The sequence below is a fragment of the Balearica regulorum genome, chromosome 17 (genome assembly GCF_011004875.1).
Source record: "Balearica regulorum gibbericeps isolate bBalReg1 chromosome 17, bBalReg1.pri, whole genome shotgun sequence".
Classification (NCBI taxonomy): domain Eukaryota; kingdom Metazoa; phylum Chordata; class Aves; order Gruiformes; family Gruidae; genus Balearica; species Balearica regulorum.
In genome coordinates, this window is record NC_046200.1 from 4428454 (window position 1) to 4447614 (window position 19161).

The 19161-nt window shown below is 54.4% G+C and overlaps 1 protein-coding gene across 1 annotated transcript in view; it reads right to left on the bottom strand.

Moving 5' to 3' along the window:
• NCOR2 (nuclear receptor corepressor 2) overlaps positions 1-19161 on the bottom strand; it is a 253337-nt gene that overhangs the window by 97544 nt on the left and 136632 nt on the right. Inside the window, exons 7-8 of the mRNA XM_075769454.1 lie at positions 14310-14366; positions 8399-8451 (exon numbers count right to left, since the gene is read on the bottom strand). Of these exons, the coding sequence (XP_075625569.1) occupies positions 8399-8451; positions 14310-14366 (110 nt within the window). The remainder of the gene's footprint in view (positions 1-8398; positions 8452-14309; positions 14367-19161) is intronic.

Genomic DNA, 19161 nt, shown 5'->3' on the forward strand with positions numbered 1-19161 from the left:
GGAAATCGGGCAGCTCGCAGGCAGAAGAGGCTCCTTAGATAAAGCAACAGTGACTCTTGTGGACAGTTTTAAGTATTGCTGGCCTGGCACATCACGCACCACATCGGGTCGGGAGGACGGGCGAGTTCCCCGCCTGGTGCTCGGCGGTGTCCCCACGCAGCTGCTAAGGCAGGGCAGGGGCAGGCTGGGATGGACCCAGCGACACACGGAGCCTGGGGGCTGCCAGATGGCACATCCCCATCCTTGTGGTCAACAATTCATCCAACCACTGCTGGAGCCCAGCCACATTTCTGCCCTCCCCACGGCCGCGGCCTCCACAGCTCCCCGGTGTACCCATGGGGAAAGACCTTCTTTCTGGTGGGCGCTCAGCTTCACGCAGCATCCCCCAGCACTGGCTGCGATGACGTGGTCAATACGCATTTCCCACTCGTCTACTCCAGTGCAGCCCCAACCTAACACCTCCCTCTGAAGGCAGCTCTTCTCCAAGGTGAGGACACCACGTGCGGTTACCTTCTCCGTGCCAAAAGCTATTCCAGCCCTTTGGTCACCAGAGAAGCTTGTCCTGCACTTTGTCTGCTCCTCTGCAGGGAGAGAGAAGACCAGTCAGTATGGGTCACACAACCACCACAGCCTTCTCCAGAGAGACACTGACCTTCTGAGTTTCTGCAGACCCCAGGCACAAGAGTCACCTCCAGACAGTCCCCAAAACGGGGGGGCTTGGCCATGGTCGGGGAGCACTGGGAGCCCAGAGCTTCTGCTCCTCTCAACTTCTCTGCAAACGCCTCAAGGATTTCTGTCCTTGTTGCTGGTGGACTAACCAGGTGATGATCTCCTTCCACCATCCCTGCAGAGCGAAGGCAAGCCGAGCCCTGCCGCCGAGGCTGTGGGTGATTTGGGGTTTTTCCCACATCAGAGGCCCATTTGTTTGCAGTCCAGGGTGGCAGAGGCTCTCAGGAGCAGCAGGTCCCCCATTTTAGGGGCCAGGTATTAACTGGATGAGTGCAGCAAGAACCCCAGTACCAGGCACCAGCCTGAAATGGGGCACAACCCAGGTGGGGAGCCTGGGGCAGCCCCACCAGTGCCCAGCACCTCCCCACAAGCACCGGCACGCAGGAGGAGGAAACAGAGATCAAAGACGGTAAACCAAACTCAGAACCTGATGTTTGATTGTCACCTGCCACCAGCACAGGAAGCAGGATTCAAATGCTCTCTATAAGAATTTTGGGTGTGATTCTGCAGGAGCTTTTCAGCCTTGCATAACTCATCCTCATCCCACAGTCCCACTGACCTAACTGGTGAGCCCCACACCTGAGCGTGGTTCTCAGAGCCACCCTCCAAACCACCGAGTGGAATACATCTCCCACTCCGAGCAAAGCAAAGGGAGCCCTGCGGGACCAGTCGCTTCCACCTTAACTGCCTTGGCGTAAGGTTGGTTTTGGTTTTTAGCTTTCACAATGGAGCCAGTCAAGGAGAGAACCCGTAACTCTGACTTTTGAGTTACTTGGCTCAGATCCACCTGAATGACTTGGCTACGATCCTTCCGGAGGCTGCAATCTTAAAAGGATGTGCGCGCATGCATGTGCGTCGGTGCTGGTGTGTACACACGCGTGGACACTGCCAAAGCTCTGGGATAAGACTCCCGAGGATACAAAGAGCCGATGCACTGCAGCACACCTGGCCGAGCCTGCCCGGAGAGACCTTCAGCCGGTGCAGGACGAGATGAAAGGAAGTTTGCTATTTGATCAAAACTAATCAGGGGTATTTAATTACACAGGAACGTCTTTCATCAAACAGCCAGTGCAAACAAAGTAGGGATCAAGCCTGCAAAGAGCGACGGGAAGGAGGCAGCGAGCAGCTGGCAAAGCCATTGTACGGCGAGATTGATCATGCAGGCAAGACTTGGAAACGGAGGAACCTCCTGGAAACTCCAGCCAAACAAAGCGCTGCCAGCGAGACTGGAGACCTGCAAACCACGGGACCAAAGGAGCACAGCGAGAACGCTCCAAGGTGAAACCAGCCGAGAGGCAACGGAGAGCGTACAGAAACAGTTGTGCGTCTCCGGGTACGCCCGCTCCCGTGCATCGCTGATGCCAGGAGCCCAAGCCGCAGCTCAGGGCAGTCACTGATTCCCTACCCCACCAGCTGCAAGACGCCCAGCAGAGAGGGCAGGGAGCAGGTCATCCTGTTCACGGGTCATCGTGCTCATTGATTTCCGTGCTCTGAAACGGCCAGAACACACAGCTCCAGCTGGTAATACACTGTAACCTATTAACCCCAAGGCAGGGCACGTTCCCAGAAAGCCGGCTGTTTGGAGCCGTTTCCTTGCAATACCCAGAAACATCTTCTGGGGTAGAAAAGCAGAGCAGATCTTCAGTAAATTTACCCCAGAGCCCTTCAGCACTGGGATGGACTAAAGCCCCAGCACCGTTAGTGTCACTGAGAAGAGAGTGGCAGAGGTCCGTAACTCTGGACGTGCAGACAGGCAGGCTGTGTTTGCGCCCAGAAACAACGCTCAAGAGAAAGAAGCCATTTGGATGGAGGTCTCCCAGCTCCCCAAATCATGTCCGGCAGGTCCGAAATGCATTCAGCTTTGGAGGTTCAAACTCATCACTGTAATTCATGAAAAAGTTTGCGCTATTAATTCACCTGGTGTTCACGTGCCGAGATCTGCGAGACGGTTGTGCTCGAAAGAGGAGAGATGCCTTGGCAAACACAGGCGCCTTGTTATGAGAGCCTGCCCCGGCCAGACCCCCAGCACAGTCTGTCCAGGTCCCATCTCCTTGTGAAGATGTTCCCACTGAGATGCTCAAGCGACTCCCCTGGCCAGCAGTTACATCCACAACCACGGCTCTCAACATCAGACAGGAAATTCATGCCCATCCCCTTTAGCACCTACGAGCTTAGAACCAGATGAGACAAGTCCAAGTGCAGAAGCACTTCTGGCCATCGGTCAGGTACACGTCCTACGCCTTTGCCTTCGCTTGAAGCCCAAAACTGACGTTGCAAGCCCAACTGTTGCAAGATAGTCCACGCCAAACCAGTACTTGGCTTTTCAGTGGCAAGAGAAAGAAGCAGAAGGTTGCAGTGTGTGTCTCCATCATTTAGGAATTCATCACGAGGTAAAACGTCTGCCCTAGCACATGCCAATAGAGAATAAAAGAGATGAGAAACCTTGAATGGGATAAGTGGGGAGCTGCTAGGTGAATTTCTAATGAGGAAAATGTCTATAAGCGCTAATAAAAAGACCTGAAAGAGAATGCATTAGTAATGACAGGGTTTGGAAGAGCATTTATGTTACATGTCAGGCTTCGACTATGAATTTAGAGGCAATGCAGTGCTACTAAAACCCCTAAACAGCCAGTAATGAAAAGATGACTTAAATTTTCGAAAGTGACAAGTGCTTTGGAAAGCCATAGTTAGTAGATTTTCAGAAGAAAGCTGTTCTGCTCTTTTGGGAGAAAGGGGAGAGGCATTTTGGAAAGAAAAAGATATTCAGAAGCCCTTAAACCTCTCTGAAAATCCAGACTTCACATTTTGATTCTGCAGAGGCAAAGTTCCCACCCTGCCTCTCCCCCCAAAATAAAACCAACCATCAGCTGCAGACAGCGACCCAGATGTGCAAATATTAACAGCGGACGCGGCTTTGCTGCTGCTGGATCTGCAGGAACACACAGGAAAACTAGACTAACACCAAGCTTTTGATCTGTTTTAACTGTACACTCAGGCCCTGGTTCTCTGACACCTCTGCACGTGTCTCAAGGGGATGCAGCCTGGTTTCACCCCAAAAATTCTGAATTTCGGTGTAAACACAAGGAGAAGCTCTTGAAGAGAAGGTTTACAGCAAACCCTGGGAACGGCACCTTGCACGTACTTCCTCTGGGCTTTTCAGTTTTCCTTTTGTGCGCTTTTTCAAGGCTCAGAAGCTCATACTTTGCTTTCAAACACAAATCCCACAGACTATGATTTCAAGATGACTGCTTCGGGAAGCGGGGAGGAGAGTCCTACCGGGCTGTTTTTCATGGCTGACTGAGCAGGAATCTCCTGCCGTAGAGATGAAGGCCCCCTCGGAGAGTATCTCTCCAGGTAGACAGCAGGTAATTGATCCTGCTCATGTGAACAACATCTTGCCATTTTTCAAACACTCTGAGGAAAGAAGGTTAATATCTTTGGTGCCGGGAGTCTGGAGAATACACAAAATCACTACCACGGCAGGGTGGGAAGAGCAGCTCTCATCCTTGTACATCCAGCTGGCAAAACACTGAAATAGGAGACCCAGGCCAGATGCACTGGTGCTTAACGTTTGTCCTATGCATTTGTTGCTGTATTTCAGCAAAATCTAAAAAAAACCCCTAACTGAGTCTTTGCAACCCCCTCAACTGATGCAGAGTCACTCAAGTGGCCTCCAGTTGTGTTGCTGCAACTTGGAGGAGTCAGTCCATTGCAAAGCCAAAAAATTCACACCCTGAAAGACAGCAAGGGCCAAGCTAGCTATGGGGGCAAAGCTCACCCCATCCCCATGAAAATGAGGGCACTAAGCACCGTCTTGCTCTCCACTTCCTCGATGAGAGAGCGGCAGAGCCCTTCCCTCCAACAGAGCAGGTATTTCAAACAGAAAGGGGACAGTCCCATCAAAGGTAGGTCACGTCTTTGGTACAAACCACTCAACGGTGCCTTAGATCAGGCGGCAGATGTAGCATACAAAATTAACCGTGTTTGCCCGAAGCCTGCACTCGCAGGTGAACCAAAGGGACCCAAGCAGACGAGTAACAGAGCACAGCGAGGCAGCTAAATAGGACTTAAAAGCTTTTGAAGCTGCGAACACTGGAATGAACTGGGGCATGAAATTAATTTTAACTGTACTGAATAGGAGACAGGCCATAAAACTCCATGAAAATAAGAGACCGGTAACATTTTAGTAAGAGCAGAAATTCTCCCCTCGACTCCCCAGTCAGCTCTATTAGCATAAGTGACTCATCCCAACTGAAAAGCAAAGCAAGCAAGCAGGAAGAATTAAACTAGCGTTGCAAGGCAGAGAGTATTGCTGTAGAGAAATCGAGGAATCCTGGCTTTGTGATATTCAAATGCCTTCCCACTGACACTTGCAAACATTCAACTGAGAAAAAAAAAATCCACCCTAGGAAATGTTTAACAAAAAGAAAAAAAAGGTATTTGTGAATAGTAACAGCCTGGCCGTCCTCTTGTGTCCAGGTAGGCGGCTCCAAACCAGCTTCATGTGGGAGCAGTTTTTATTTAGCACAACAGAGCCAGCACACAATGAGGTTTTGTGGACAGAATCACAACCTAGATTTCGCCAGCAACCTGCCAAAAGGCTTTTTCATCATGGCTAAATCTGCGTAGGGTGAAGTTGTTCAAAAGAATCTGCATCCAATTACACCTTGGCAAAATATAACCTGTGGTGTCCTGGCAGTTGTCCTTCTGGTGCTCGATGGCTGATGTGTCCCAGCACCCTGAGGATTTACTCCATCTCCTACCGAAACAGTCACCTCCAGGCTACGGAGCAGAAGCTGCTCTTTTGGAGCAGAAAGGCACAAACATACTCAGAACAAGGAAAAAAAACCAAAAAAATATCTTCAAATGCAGCCTGTGCAGAAGTTGTAGGTAGGATTTGAACTTCCAAGCGTGACTTGGTCAAAACAGAGAAGGTTAATACCTTTTCCTCTTGGTCAAAGGACCCTGAATTATTTGCTTGGAACAACCACTGAAATCTTGATTTTGTATCTGCCTCCCAAGCATCCAAATGTCCTTTAATGTGCAGCAGGGACACAAGAGACGGGAGAACAGGACACACCGATTTCTCTGCATGTCCACCAACAAGTAGCGAAGTGCGGTTCAGATCCCAGGACCTTTGAAACAGGCCCATGGTCAAAAGCAGCAAACATCTGGAGCTGAGATCACTCAAAGGCCTTTTGCTGACCTAGATCCGTAAACGCACTCGGCTGGCATCAATAACCAGCTGAAGGCAGCTAATTACGAGGTTTCTGGAAGGAGGAGACGGAGGCTTTTCATTAAAACGTGTGGTTTCCTTCCCATTTTTTTGCAGCATTAATCACAGTGAACATTAACCCCGAGCCTGCCTGTTCCAACCTCTCCTCGGTCTTTCACCGCCACCGCTACAGCCGCACGGGACTGCCCGCTGCCCGGGGCTGGGATAACCCCGCGGATGCCTGCGGAGGGAGGGATGGAGAGGGGCGCCTGCTCTGACGGCACGGGGACCTGGTTTGACGGGCCTTCACATCTTATTACCGGTTTCACTCCCAACCTGCGCAGTCAGTTCCCTCTCGTTTGTGCCCATCTTTCAGGCAGCAACCAAGGAGAGGAAATCATTTACATCACAGGAAAATGCGATCGCAAACCCAGAAATATTGACAGGGGAATGGAGAGTTGGTGAAGTATCTGGATCTACTTTTAACTCGTTCTTACAAGGACAAAAGTAGCCATCAGCTTGAAATTGCCACTTTCGGCGCCCGGCCTGCGATGGGCCGTGGAGCTCTTCAAGAGAAGAGAGGTGCCGGGGCAACCCGAGAGACAGCGACTGCCCCACGCCATCAGTGCCAGGGTGAGTCACAACCAGCAGCGTGGAGGGCACGTCCTTGGGCCAGCGCTTGATGCTGTAGAGGGTGGTTTATCAGCCGGCACAGCCCTGACAGCAAAACAGACTCCAAAAGCGGGGGGGGCTGGGAGCCCGCAGGGAGCACGGACCCTCTGTCAGGCATCATTGCCTCTCCCAAGAGTGTAATTATCACCTACTTCATTAGTCCTGCACTGAAATCAGTGAACTGGAGGGGGTGGCTCTGGTTTTGTTTGCTTTTTTTACATCTTTGCAGCTAGAAAAGCACACCTGAGCCGGGTGGGCTGGGGGAAGCAGCCAGGGCGGAGGGCACACGTCTGCCCGCTCCTCAGAGCTGCCTTCGCGAGCAGCGTGTCCACCGAAGACAACGGCCAGAGGGCTGAAATGCCAGCAGCCTCTGGCCAAAGCACACGCGTGTCAAAACCCTGAGGGGTCGGTCCTTGCCCCAAGAGCCGCAGCAGTGTCTGCCAAGCTCGAACAACCAGGAGCAAACGCATCGCCGGCACAAGGCGCCACGGAAACGTCCAGAAGCAAAAAGCAATGACTTCCCACTGACTTCTCTGTCTGCTTGCCCTCCCCACCCACCACCAGGCGATGCTCCGTGCCCCAGAGGTGCGTGACGCAGCAGCACCTTGGGTTTATTGACAGCACCCAGGCCAACGCCGAGTACCCGAACGCGACCCTCCCATTTAGGGTGGCCGTGCCCAGGGCTGGTAGCGAGGCTGCTCAGGGACCCGCTGAACCCCGTGGGAACCACAGGGCTCGGGGTGACTCTGGGGTTTGAATGTTTTACAGCGAGTGCGTTGCCTGGATGACACAGGAAGCCTTGGGTGGAGCAGGAACCGAGCTGGGTCGGGCAGCGAGCAGCGGGGTCACATCACCGAACCCTCCTCTTCCCCACAGCCCTTGGGGACAGACAGCATCTAAACACTGCCAGTGCCTACCACGCTCCCCTGCAGCAGAGCACAGCAGCAGAGGTACATTAACTCTTCCCCTATAAACCCCCCGGCATCGATTAACATACAACCGAGAAGCAAAAGATTATTAACTTCTGTTAAAAGATTATTAAAGATTATTATCGCCAGCTGACCAAGCTCATACCAAAATAGACACGCTGCAGGCAGCTCAGAGCAATCATCAGTTCATTCAAGGCAGATAAAAGTTTCAGATCTGGTTTGACTATTTAAATTTCCAACAATAATCACAATTTTCGCTGTTCTCATTATCTGTTATATTTCTTCTATGCTCAGGAAGTCACTGTGGTTATTAAATGCAGGTTGATGATTAAATCGTGTACTGAGGTGATAAATCAAATTAGATGATTGCTAAGTCTCAGTAAGTATCTTTGAAATAACCAGTTGTTATTAAGACATTCAAGAGGTGCTTCATGAAAATCTAATTGTAATTGCAACTTTTCATTTTACCTCATCTTTCCCACATGCAAACACACACACACACACACGCTGGCAGCTGATTTCATACTTCAGTATGCATGAAACAGAAGAAAGCACCCAAGGTGAGTGCTCGCTGGGAAAACACCAAGACACCGGCCAGGACCCATGTCCACCCCCCCTGAAAAAAAATCAAACAGCACCTTCAGTATCCGTCTGAAGCTGCGGCTCCCAGCTGCTGGGCTCCTGGAGCTGCTTTGTGCTTCAGGCACCCCGAGCAGCGAAACACCAGCTCTAAAAAGATGCTTGCGATTCCTCGGCAGCTTTAATCGGGGTCTGGGAGCGAGCTAGCATCCCTCCCGCTCCAGCCTAATGCCCAACCTGACATTTAAAATAGCCTTTATTGCCATATACTTACATTTTAATGTTTTCATGGTATTGCCTGGTGTCTGAAGGCTGGTTGTATAATGGCTGAAATAAATAAGAAAAATGAAGGCATAAATGGTACGGTCTGACATTTAGAAACTTAAACCCATCAGAAGCGCTGCCGCCTCGGTGCAGGTTCCCATCTTCCCGAGCTGTGCCAGCCTGGGCGCCCGTCCCTGCACCCCCCCCAGCCCGCCCGTCGTCCCCAGCCCCGCTCCCCGGCCGTACTGGAGGGTGCTGGCTCCCCGCAGCACCGCTTGAGTCACGGTGCATCCCGGCTCAGCCCGTGGGAGGGCAGGCAGCGCGAGCGAGCTGGCTCAGAACAAGCCATTTGCGACGTAATCCACATAAACACGGCACGGCAGAGTACGTGGTTGTTATTCACTGATTGAAAAACGCAGTGCGCTTCGGAACATATGACACGGGGGAGGCGAGGGGAAAGGGGGGCTTGGGGAGCGGGAAGAGACAGTCTGTGTGCTGCAAATTGTTATGTCTACGCGGCAAAAGCCTGCCTGAGCTCTCCCGGGGAGCCAAGTGCAGGCAAGTGCAGGCAGGACAAGTGTTCGCCCTCGCGGTGTCCAGGGCAGGCTGGCCCCCGGGCAAGTCGCCGCAGCCCCCCAGCACCCATGCGTAGAGCGATGCTCTTGTCTGTCCCTCAGGAGGGGCGCTGGGCTCTGGGAGGACAAGTGTTTGGACCAGGATTGCCCTTCGGAGAGCCCAGTGACTGTGGCTGTCTCCAAGACCAGATACGAGCACCCATCACAGGGCTTCTCTGCTCCCCGCACCTTCAGTGGGGATGTGTCGGGGCTCTCCACGAGGAGTCTGGAGAGCTGGATCCATCCCTGGTCACCTTCAGCCCATCACTGCCCCTGCTACCTCTCCCTTCCCATCCGCAGGGTGATGTATCCTCAGGAACCTGCCACGATACAGGGTCCCACCTCTGGAAGGGAGAGATGCCACAGAGACCATGCTCGATCCCACCCGTTGTGATTAACGGGTCAGGCCATGCTCCAGGAGCGGCCACCACTTGTGTCCACGTAAGGAGGCTGACAGGGCGCTCAGGATCAAGCCCTTTTCTAGTCACCGGCTAAGCTGGTGTGAAGGTGCCCAAGAGCGTACTAATCAAAAGCTTGCCATGGCCCAAGCACCATCAGCAACTGGGTGCCTAATGAGCGCAGCTCCTGTCCAACCACAGAAATATCACCCAAGCGTTCAAGCAGTTCATCCACAAACTTTCACCGAACCGGGTGAGTGACCTAACTTCTGTGGCCAAACACAGCCAGGGAGACACGTGATGGCCAGGTGCTAGCTGAAGACAGCATCCTGGCCATGGCTACATGTGAACCAGCCCACCTTCCTACTGTGGTCACACGGCTGATGCTACACTCTGGGTTTGCTCGATTTCATCTCAGATTAAACATAGGAAAAGAGCAAAACACCTGCTGAACATCTGCTCAACGAGATGAGCAGCCCTGGAGAGGACAGGACCTGTGGGTCCCTTTCTCCTTCAGTCTGGAGAAGGTATTATTCTCACCTCCTCCACAGTATCATCATCAGGTGCTTGGCATAGAAGCTTGCTTTTCCACATAGCCAGCCTGTCTCTGCTGCCCTGTAAAAACCAGATCCTGCCTCACGTCTCCCCTGCCACACACTGGGACGGCCACATGGACCTGCACAGAAAGGAGACCAGGTGTACCTCTCCCCACTCTCTGCAGCCCATCACCATCTTGGCACCAGCAGGTCATCAGCGCCTTTTTCTAGCTGCCCTTGCCCATGTCCCTCTTGGCTGGGAAAGCAGAAGGAATCCCCGCGTGGAAGGGGCACACAGAGGAGCCGAGGCAGACAGACGTGGCGAGATGAACTGCTGCCTCCCAGGAGGGCTGCGGGGCTGCCGGCAGCGTTCGGGCATCTGTTACCCTGCGAGGGGACGGCGGGCTGCAAGTCTGCCAGGAGACACCTGCAAGGCCACCCCATGCTGGCAGTGCCAGGGCAGAGGAGAGGGGACAAGCAGCAGGAGACTTGTTCTCAGTGGTGTCCCTTCCCCAGGGGTGTTTCTATCACAAATCCTCTCGGATCTGCTGGTCCAACTCCAGGCTCAGAGCTGGCTGTGCACTTCACGCTTGGAAAGCTCAGAGGAACACAGACATCCGTCTCATCACGTAGCTCAGGAGACGCAGGTCTGCACCACGGAGAGAAGAGATCGAGCCGCGGCTCTGGAGCATCACATCCACAGTCACCCTGGGAAGACTCGACTGGGCTTTCTTGACCAGCAACTGTCTCTTGGAAAAGGACTGCAGGAACTGGAAATATTGATAAATAAAAGTGCCTCTCTTCCCTCTGTGCTCATAAAAATCAAAGCAAAGGAGCTGGCACGCGGTGAGTTACAGAGACCTTCCTGCTGGGAGAAGGCAGTGGAGCAAATGTTTTGGTTTGCACCTGGGTTAGAAGATGCTCACGTACACATGGACGTCACAGATGCCCTGATGCCACTCAGCTCACAAAAGGCTGCTGATTCTGTTCCACTACTGCTTAACTATAATATCAACAGCCCCTTAAATTTGTAGTTGGCAAACCTAAGCGTTAACGGACAAGCACTGGAACACATCACTTTAAAAGAAATGCCCAAACACTCAGAAGAAAGAAACTCTGGGAGCCAAACCCAACATCCACGACACCAGCATCTCAAAGAGATTTCCGTCTGCACGACAGCCTTGGCGCTGCACCTCAGCCCACGCAGTGGAGTGAGCCCTGGAGACAAGTTCTACCTACCCCACAGAGAGCATATCCTCACAGACTAAATAATCAAAATGAACTTTATTCCCAACAAGGCAGGGACGGAGAAACAGCGTCTTCCCGCAGAGCCATCCACAACCTGCACAGAATTACAACTTTCTCAATGAGTAAGCAGAAGTAAAGCTGACAGGTCAGATGGGTAAGGTGACATCTTCAAACATCCACAGTGTTTCTCCAGGGCAAGGGACATGTAATGCATTTCTCTGGGAGATGACGTTTAAGAAAAATATAATTGCGATGCAAAGCTATTAGTGGAAAAACCTTGGATTTGCTGAAAGCTCTTTAAAAATAAAACAGAATGAAAGGTCTCGATTGCTTTCTGGCCACTGCAGCGTTCAGACGACACATCTCAATGACATTTCTCCCTGTGGAAAACACGAGGTCATTTTTAAAACGGTCCCACCACATTGTGGGGATGAAATGAGCAGAGCCCTGCTTTACTGAGTCACAACCTCCTCCTGACCTAGAGGGGAGCTCCAGCTTCCCGGGACCTGAACTGATCCCTGCTTCCCGTGGGTCCCTGGGCAGGGGCGAGTTCCTCGGCGGGGACAGGGAGCCGAGCCCCAGCCACGCGCAGGGCAGCGGCTGCGACTGCGCGGCACGCCGGGGTGCTCTGCATCGGCTGGGCTGATGTGGGGGCCAGCGAAGAGGTGCAGGGCCACCCAAAACCCCAGCAGACAGGATGGAGAGACACCAGCAAGGAGTAACGGGCAAAGGGATTCAGGGACAGTTCTGCACATTTAAAACCCCAGGAGCACAAACCCGAGGATCCTCCGAAGAGGATCAGACACGAATGGCACCTCTGAGATCCAACGTGCAGGGCCAGACCTTGTAAGGTCAAAGCGGCGAGAAGCCAGGAACCAGCAACAAACTCGCTGCTTCCTTGAGATGTACAACCCGCGGACACCAGTTCCAGCAAAGAGCATGTAAGCCTGGAAGCTCAGAGGGAGCTGTTTAAAAGACTGATGTCAGGAATTAAGAGTTTCCTACCAGAGCTGGGCCATCTCCCAGCAGCTTCCAACTCGATGGGAAACCCATGACACAGACCCAAAACTTCTGGGTAAGTCCCTATTTATGCTATACTGGATCACTCTCAAAACCCCTCCTTCCAGCTAACGCTACAGGCAGCCTCAACAAGCCCACGGATGTGCTCAGGCGATAAGCTCAAACACAAACCCCTCCGAACAACCTGCTGCCAGCAGGACGGAAGGCAGAGCCCCACCGCGGCCCGTTAACGCCGGCACAAGCCGGGGATGCAGCCTCTGGCTCCGTCCTGCCAGCAGCACCCAAGACCTCGTACCGCCTCGCTCCGCCTGCAGCCGCCGTTCGCCAACGCTGCGGTAACCTCCGGCCTCTCTCGGCCGCGACTAACCAATTTCCACCATGACCTCTCGCCTCGCATCATCAGCCCCTGGCAAGCTGCCTCGCTACCGAGCCGACACGTATTTGTTACCATCGCTGCGCAAACGCAATCACCAGAGCTCTCTGAACAACCAGAAGCGCGACATCTGAGCAGAGTCGATAGCAAAGCAGGACCCTGTGTTTCGGTGACGGCCACCACCGCGCCTCGCAGAGGTTTTACACAGGATTAGCACCGGGCTGCCCAACCTCCCTGCAAGAGACTCCCGGGTTGTGGCAACGCCAGGGCCGGTGCACGTTGCGTGTGACACGGTGGAGCAGGCACGTGCATCGGGCAGGGCATGCAAAGCTGCTCTCCTTCCTGGAGCTGCTTCCTTTCCGACTCAGAAGAAGATCTGACTATTCATCTCGTCTCTCAGAGGCCGTTGGCAGGTCCCGGGCGCTGTTTTGCCCGACACGGCATGGGGGCTGGGCCATAGGAAGCGTCTCTCGGGGCAGACAGATGAGACAGTCTGCGAGTCGCACGCAGAACCCAACCGGGGTTTTACAGGGTTTTCTCAGCAGAGGTTTCCCCTGCCCTCCGAGGAGTAAGGCAGGGCGGCAGAGGAAAGGTTTGCACTGTACTCTGCTGCAGCTCCCCTGTGCAGTGTCAGCACCCGCGGGCAAAGCATCAACAAACTAAAAAAAGGGGGGAAAAAAGAACAACAACAACAAAAAAAAAGCAGGGGGAAGAAGGAAAGGAAAGGTAACATCTTTCAGATGAGGAAGCACCAACCCCAGGCACTGCCAATCTTTGCAGCAGAAAGAGAGCAAAGGGTTTGACCCTGGTGACTCAAAGGAAAAATAATGAGCGTTACCTCCCCAAACAAGGAAGCGGGCTTCGACACGTAGCAGCGAGCACTAATTCCCTTGTGACCTCTCCCTTACGCACCCAGGGAAGAGAGCGATTAGCACCACCCCACAAGGCAAGTCCAAATTACAGCTGCTGAGGACCACGACCTGCCCACTCCCACCTGGCAGGAACGGGAGCTCCACTGTACCCCACGGCTGGTGCAAAGCAAGAGATGCTCCATCAGACCACGTCCAGCCCCCCCCGATCCTTGCAGCAGCATCGCTGCAGATACACCTTTCCCCAGCACCCTTCTCCAGGACTCAGCTCCTCAGGGGTTGTTTTCAGCCACCCCTCCAGCAATCCATCACTTGACTTACAGCTGGATTTTGCTGCATGAAGGGGTAGCCCCAGATTCTCAGTTTATTGCGAGCTGCTTTTCTCAGCCTCCCTGTGCACAAGGGAGACAGCAACAGGATGCGTGCAAGTCCCGATACCTGCAGGTCATTGCAGCTGTGACTGGGCTGTGCTTGCAGAGCACCCTCCAGCTCCCTCCTCCGTTTGCTGGGACAGCCATGCCAGCACCCATCCCTCCCACGCAGCCCCACGAGGCCGGCTGGCCGGGCGGCAGCCCCACGGCCCCAGTGCAGATGAAAACCATCAGCACCCCGAGCCCCTTCTGCCACCCAGCTCCGCCGCCGCGTCTGAGGATGGAGCCTAAGGGTTAAGGCTCTCCGAAGAGGCCGGGTGTGCATCTGCCCATGTTTCAGTACTCATCTCAGCCACTTTGCTTCCTGTCTTGGTGCCGTGCCAGCCAGAGGTCCGGGCCAGCAGCACACTTCCTTCTGACGGCTTAGACACACGCACAGGGTGCTGCGCAGGGACCTCTCCAAACCTCCCCACCGCAAGAGGTAACACTCACCAGCTCCACCTGGGGACCCAGTCCTTCCAGGATCCGGTGGGCAGCCTCTGCCTTCTTCTGCAGGGAGGAAAGGGGAGAGGGAGAAGAAAAGTTATTTCTGCCATCTGTTACAGTCGCAGCCCTCTGCTCCAGCTCTCCCCCCGTGCTAAAATCCCTTCCCAAACCGCCACAGAGCCGCCAGAAATCCCACCTTTGCCTGAAAGCAGGTGGAAAGGTTCAGCTCAGCCTCTGGATCTGCAGGAAAGCCCCGTGGGCGCAGGGCTCCGGCACTCGAGGTATCACACCTTCAATGCACTCAAGTTCTGCCCGGGAAGCGACCCGAATCCCTGACCCCTCCAGGTGTCAGGCGGGGGGATCGCACCCTTTACCTCCGCACGGCCGCCGTGCGAGGAGGAGGAGGGCAGGCGAGCCGACACGCGTGCAGAGATGCCCTTTCTAGGATTCATCGCTTCATGAGCATGTGATCGTTAGATTCGAGCTGCCCTTGGCTCCTCGTCTTGCTCTCGCTTCCCTCCCCTCCCTGCCGCAGAGGAGCCCTTCTCTGCCCCCTCCCGCCCCCAGCCAAGCTATCTAGTGCTTATTAGAGAAAAAAAAACCACCCAGGAACACGTGTCAGGGGCTGTGTGGTGGTTACTAATTAAACAGGCCTGAAAAAAAAAAAAAAAGACATGGGTTGGCTGCAGCAGGAGTCTAAATAAAAGATGACATTTTCAGTAAACAGCACTTCCTTGCAAAGCCAGGCTTTTCAGTGGGGGTTACCGACAGTCCGATAAATCCAGATCGCTGCACGCTGCTGCTGAGCCACGGGGCTGAGCCAACAAAGCCAAATATTGGCAGCAAGGGGGGAAGAAGAGATGGATTTTCAGGGGCATTTGTTCAATAAAATAGGTAGTTTTAGCTATTTTGGGGCAGGGAGGAGAGAAAATCCACAGCTGCCTAAAATAGGGATGAAGGAGCAGTGGGCACAGTTGAGCTTCCTCAGGATTTGGGGGGGGGGGGGGGGGGGAAGGGAGGAGGGGAAAACCCTTTTTGAAGCACATTCAACATTTTAACCCGATAAACACTAGAGCCCCGCTGGAGGATGGGACCTGAGCCAGGCTGAGCTTTAGGCTCTGGGTGGGGCTTTGGTAAACCCCAGATGAAGACCCCCATGGGGCAGGAAAGAGATTTCAGCTCCGGGGGTCTGGCTCACACCGCTCTCTAGCACCGGGCACCTCTCACCTTCACGCCAGCTCCCGGCAGGATGAGTCTCCCAGGCTCTCGGTGCAGGGGATGTCTCACCAAAAGCCGGCACACCGCCCTTGCCCGCTTACACCCGCGGCCGCCCTCCTCGGTGGGTTTCCAAAAGCTTCACCTACCCTCCCCGCCACCGGCCGGTCCTCAGAAGTGCTGACGCAGCCGGTAGGTGTGCAAACTCCTCGCCGGGGCTTTGCACACCCACACGCGGTCTGATCTGCCAGCGTGCACTTCTGCAGTGTTGGCCCGGGAGCAGCTGTGTGAGTCACCCTGCCCGCAGCCAAGCTCAGGGCCCCGGCGAAACAGCCCCGGCCCGGCTGCAAAACCCGCTCCAGGTGCCTCGCCGCAGCAAGGCGACCAGGACGCGTTTCCATCTGCTCCGTTTACTGCACGCTCGGGAGGACGCAAAGCTTTTTTTTGCAATTTAGAAGCGACTTCAAGGATGCTACAGGAGATGTAACCACAAAGCGCGCCTGCTCTGGCACCGTCCCCACGCATAACACGCGACGCGCGCAGGAGCCCCACGATTAACGCATCCCCGCCTGCTCGTCCGCAGACCTCGGGGTTCAGAGACATCACGATCACTGTGTGTACCTCACGGGCAAGGACACGCACGCAGAGAGCAGCAGAGCAGCCAGTGAAACTGTGACCGAGCCCGTAACGCGGCCGGAGCCCGTCCCAGCGAGCTGCTCGGCCCCTCTGGCCTCTCCGAGCCCCCGCTCCATCCTAGGAGGACCACGGGCAGGGAGGTGCCCCCAGCGCCCAGCGCTCTCTGCATCCCTCGGGATGCGCAGACGGGACAGCCACCCAGCGGCTTGCTCCTGCATTACCGGCGCGCCGTTCCGTGCACGCCACGCTTCTGTCCGGTGCCAGACCGGCGACGAGACGCTTGCAGGGACCACAGGGAAAGCACGGCCGTCCCCGTGATGGAGATGGATCTTTGGAGAGCGAGCGCATCCCGGAATGAAGCCCGGGAGGTGCTGGGAAACAGCTGCGACAGAAGGAAGCGCCTGCCCTTGCTTGGGGCTCGGGCTCCAGGGAAAGGAGCCACGTGTTTACACGCAGCAATTACATTTCCCGCACTGCAATAAACTGCTCCTGACTACTCTCCTGCGCCAGGCTGCTGCCGATGTGAGGGTGCTTTGACACATAAGGGAAGAAGGGACCGTCCCCACCTGACCCACGGGGGACGCAAAGCGATCTCCGGCGCCAGGACCTACCTGCAAAGCGTGGCACTCGCAAAGCTTTAGATCAACAGAGCATAACAAGTGGCCCAAGCTACGAGAGACATGTACGTACCCTCAGAAAATACCACATCTGCTACAGAGTGCGTGCCTCTTCCGTGCAAGATCCCCTCCCGTAGCGGGGATTTCCCACTGGGCTCACAAAGACAGGAGAGACCCGGCTAACACGGCACCCAGCTCCGCCATCCCCACGGATGCTCCAGCTGGTGACGGGGAAATCAAACCCCAGCAAACACAGCCCGGGCGAGAAACCCAAGGGCTGCACAGCCCGGCCCGGCTCCCCCCGAAGCATTAGACGTTTCCACCGCTGCGCACCTGACTCCATTAATGGGAACAAGCCAAGTCTGCTCAGGAACTTGCCCCTTGGAAATGTTCATCATGCAATGGAGAGCTCTCAGGCAGAGCTTAATATTTTGGTCTCTACGAGCTATAAAATCTGCCGACCTTGGAGGACATCAGCAAAGTTGCATTTGGAAGCCTTAAACAATTAAAATTAGCTGCAGGCAGCGTAATCGTGGGCAGAAGATTGCAGCCCCAGCCTGAGGCAGCCGGTCCCACCAGAGGCCCGTTCTGCTGGGCACCAGCGCCGGTCGAAGATGCCCTGGCAGCGGTGGACAGCATAAGTAGGATCCGATGATGCTGGAAGCCCGTGTGTACAATGCGATTAACTTCGAGAAACAGCCGAGTATGTTCAGCTGCTGCATTTGCTGTGTTTAGACAACTTAATGAGACAACCCAGAGGCAAATCACCATAGGCAGAACATGTGGCGAATCAAGAAGAATGACATAATTTGTCTTGCATTAACCGACTGTAATGTACACGTCTCCAGAACGGAAGATCGGGGGGGAAGCTATTCCAAGCACGTCATATCTTTGTACGTACACAAAGAAATGCCTCTATCTTGAAAGCTGCCCAATTAACACTTGACACGACTGTAATTGCTGATGCTCCTTGCTGCATTTATCAGATCACAGCAGAACCGTAATGAGCTGTCTGAAAGACCACGCAGACCGAGGTGAGAGCTGGTGGCAGAATTGGGAAGGAGATATTAGGCCCAGCAGATGGTTGCCACCGTGCTGGGGCTCGTCCTGGAGGACAGACAGACACAGGGAGACACGCTCCCACCTGGGGACCCAGCTAGTCACGAGCCTGGCTGGGGAATTTAGGCAAACCTCAAACCGTTCAGGTGCAAGGGCAGCCCCCAGCTCCCCCCGCGGCCGCAGGACCTTTGCTGAAGACACCGACAGCCCTGTTAAATCCTTCCCTTTCCATGGGCACAGCCACCTAGGACTCGGTTCCGATATTGATTTCATTAGGAGATCAGTGATTGACCCTGCAGAAGGGAACCAGAGGGTTCATCCTACATCTGCTGAATAACCCCACCCGTGCCTGCAATCCCCGTTATTCAACAGAAAGGAACGTGTCAGGAAGCAAATCCAGCCATGACTTCTGGTGAGACCCATGAAGATCCCCACCCGTTCTGCAGCTCCGCAGCAAGCAGCTAATGATCCCTTTGCCCGATTCGGTACGGAATCCTGAAATACTGCTACAGCACTGGGAGCAGCGGCACTTGCGGAGGGACTGAAGCCCCAAGGCTGAATTTTGCTCCCATTCACCATCAGAGTCACTTTGCTGCAGTACAGCGGCTCTGGGTTTCGCACCGGCACGGGCACTTCCGAGGGCAGAGGCACTCCTCTGGGGCGCGTTTAGGCACGACTCAGATGGAGAGGTGAAGCCCACCACGTACTAGTCCTCTGTGTGCATTTTTGGAGGGATCAAGGTGTCTCAAGAAGCACGGCTGAACCGCAAATGCTGATCTGTGTCACTGCAGGTCCCACACACCTGCCCCCCAAAAACCTCCCTCCCCACGGGCAGGGGCACGGGCAGGCAGACCGCACTCTTACCCCATCTCACGCTCCTCCAACAGGCCTGGAGCTAAAGATATCTTCGCCAGCGACAAAAACCTCCCTGCAGACTATGAAAATCTCCATTCTCGCCTAAAAAGCATTTGGCTTCCAAAGCAAACTCCAGCCCCTTGTTTTTCCTTTGAAGAAACTTAAAATAGGCGTGGGAGGGGGAAGCGGGCAGGATAGCAACTTCCCGGCCATGTGAGCTCCCGCAGGGATGACGAGCTGACCCCACGAGGCAGCGGAGCATCCGAAACCAGAGGAGGGAGAGTCTGGGATTTTGCGTGGGCTCCTCTTAAAGCGAAGTTTAAAAATGGAAGAGAAGGAAATACAAGAGTTATTTTGAGAAAACGGATCTGAAATTAGGAGGCGGCATTTTCTTGGACTGACTCCAGCCATGGCTCCATGCAGCACAAAGCTGCTGCAGCTGAACCGTGCTCCCGGGGTTATTTATAGCAGCCTGT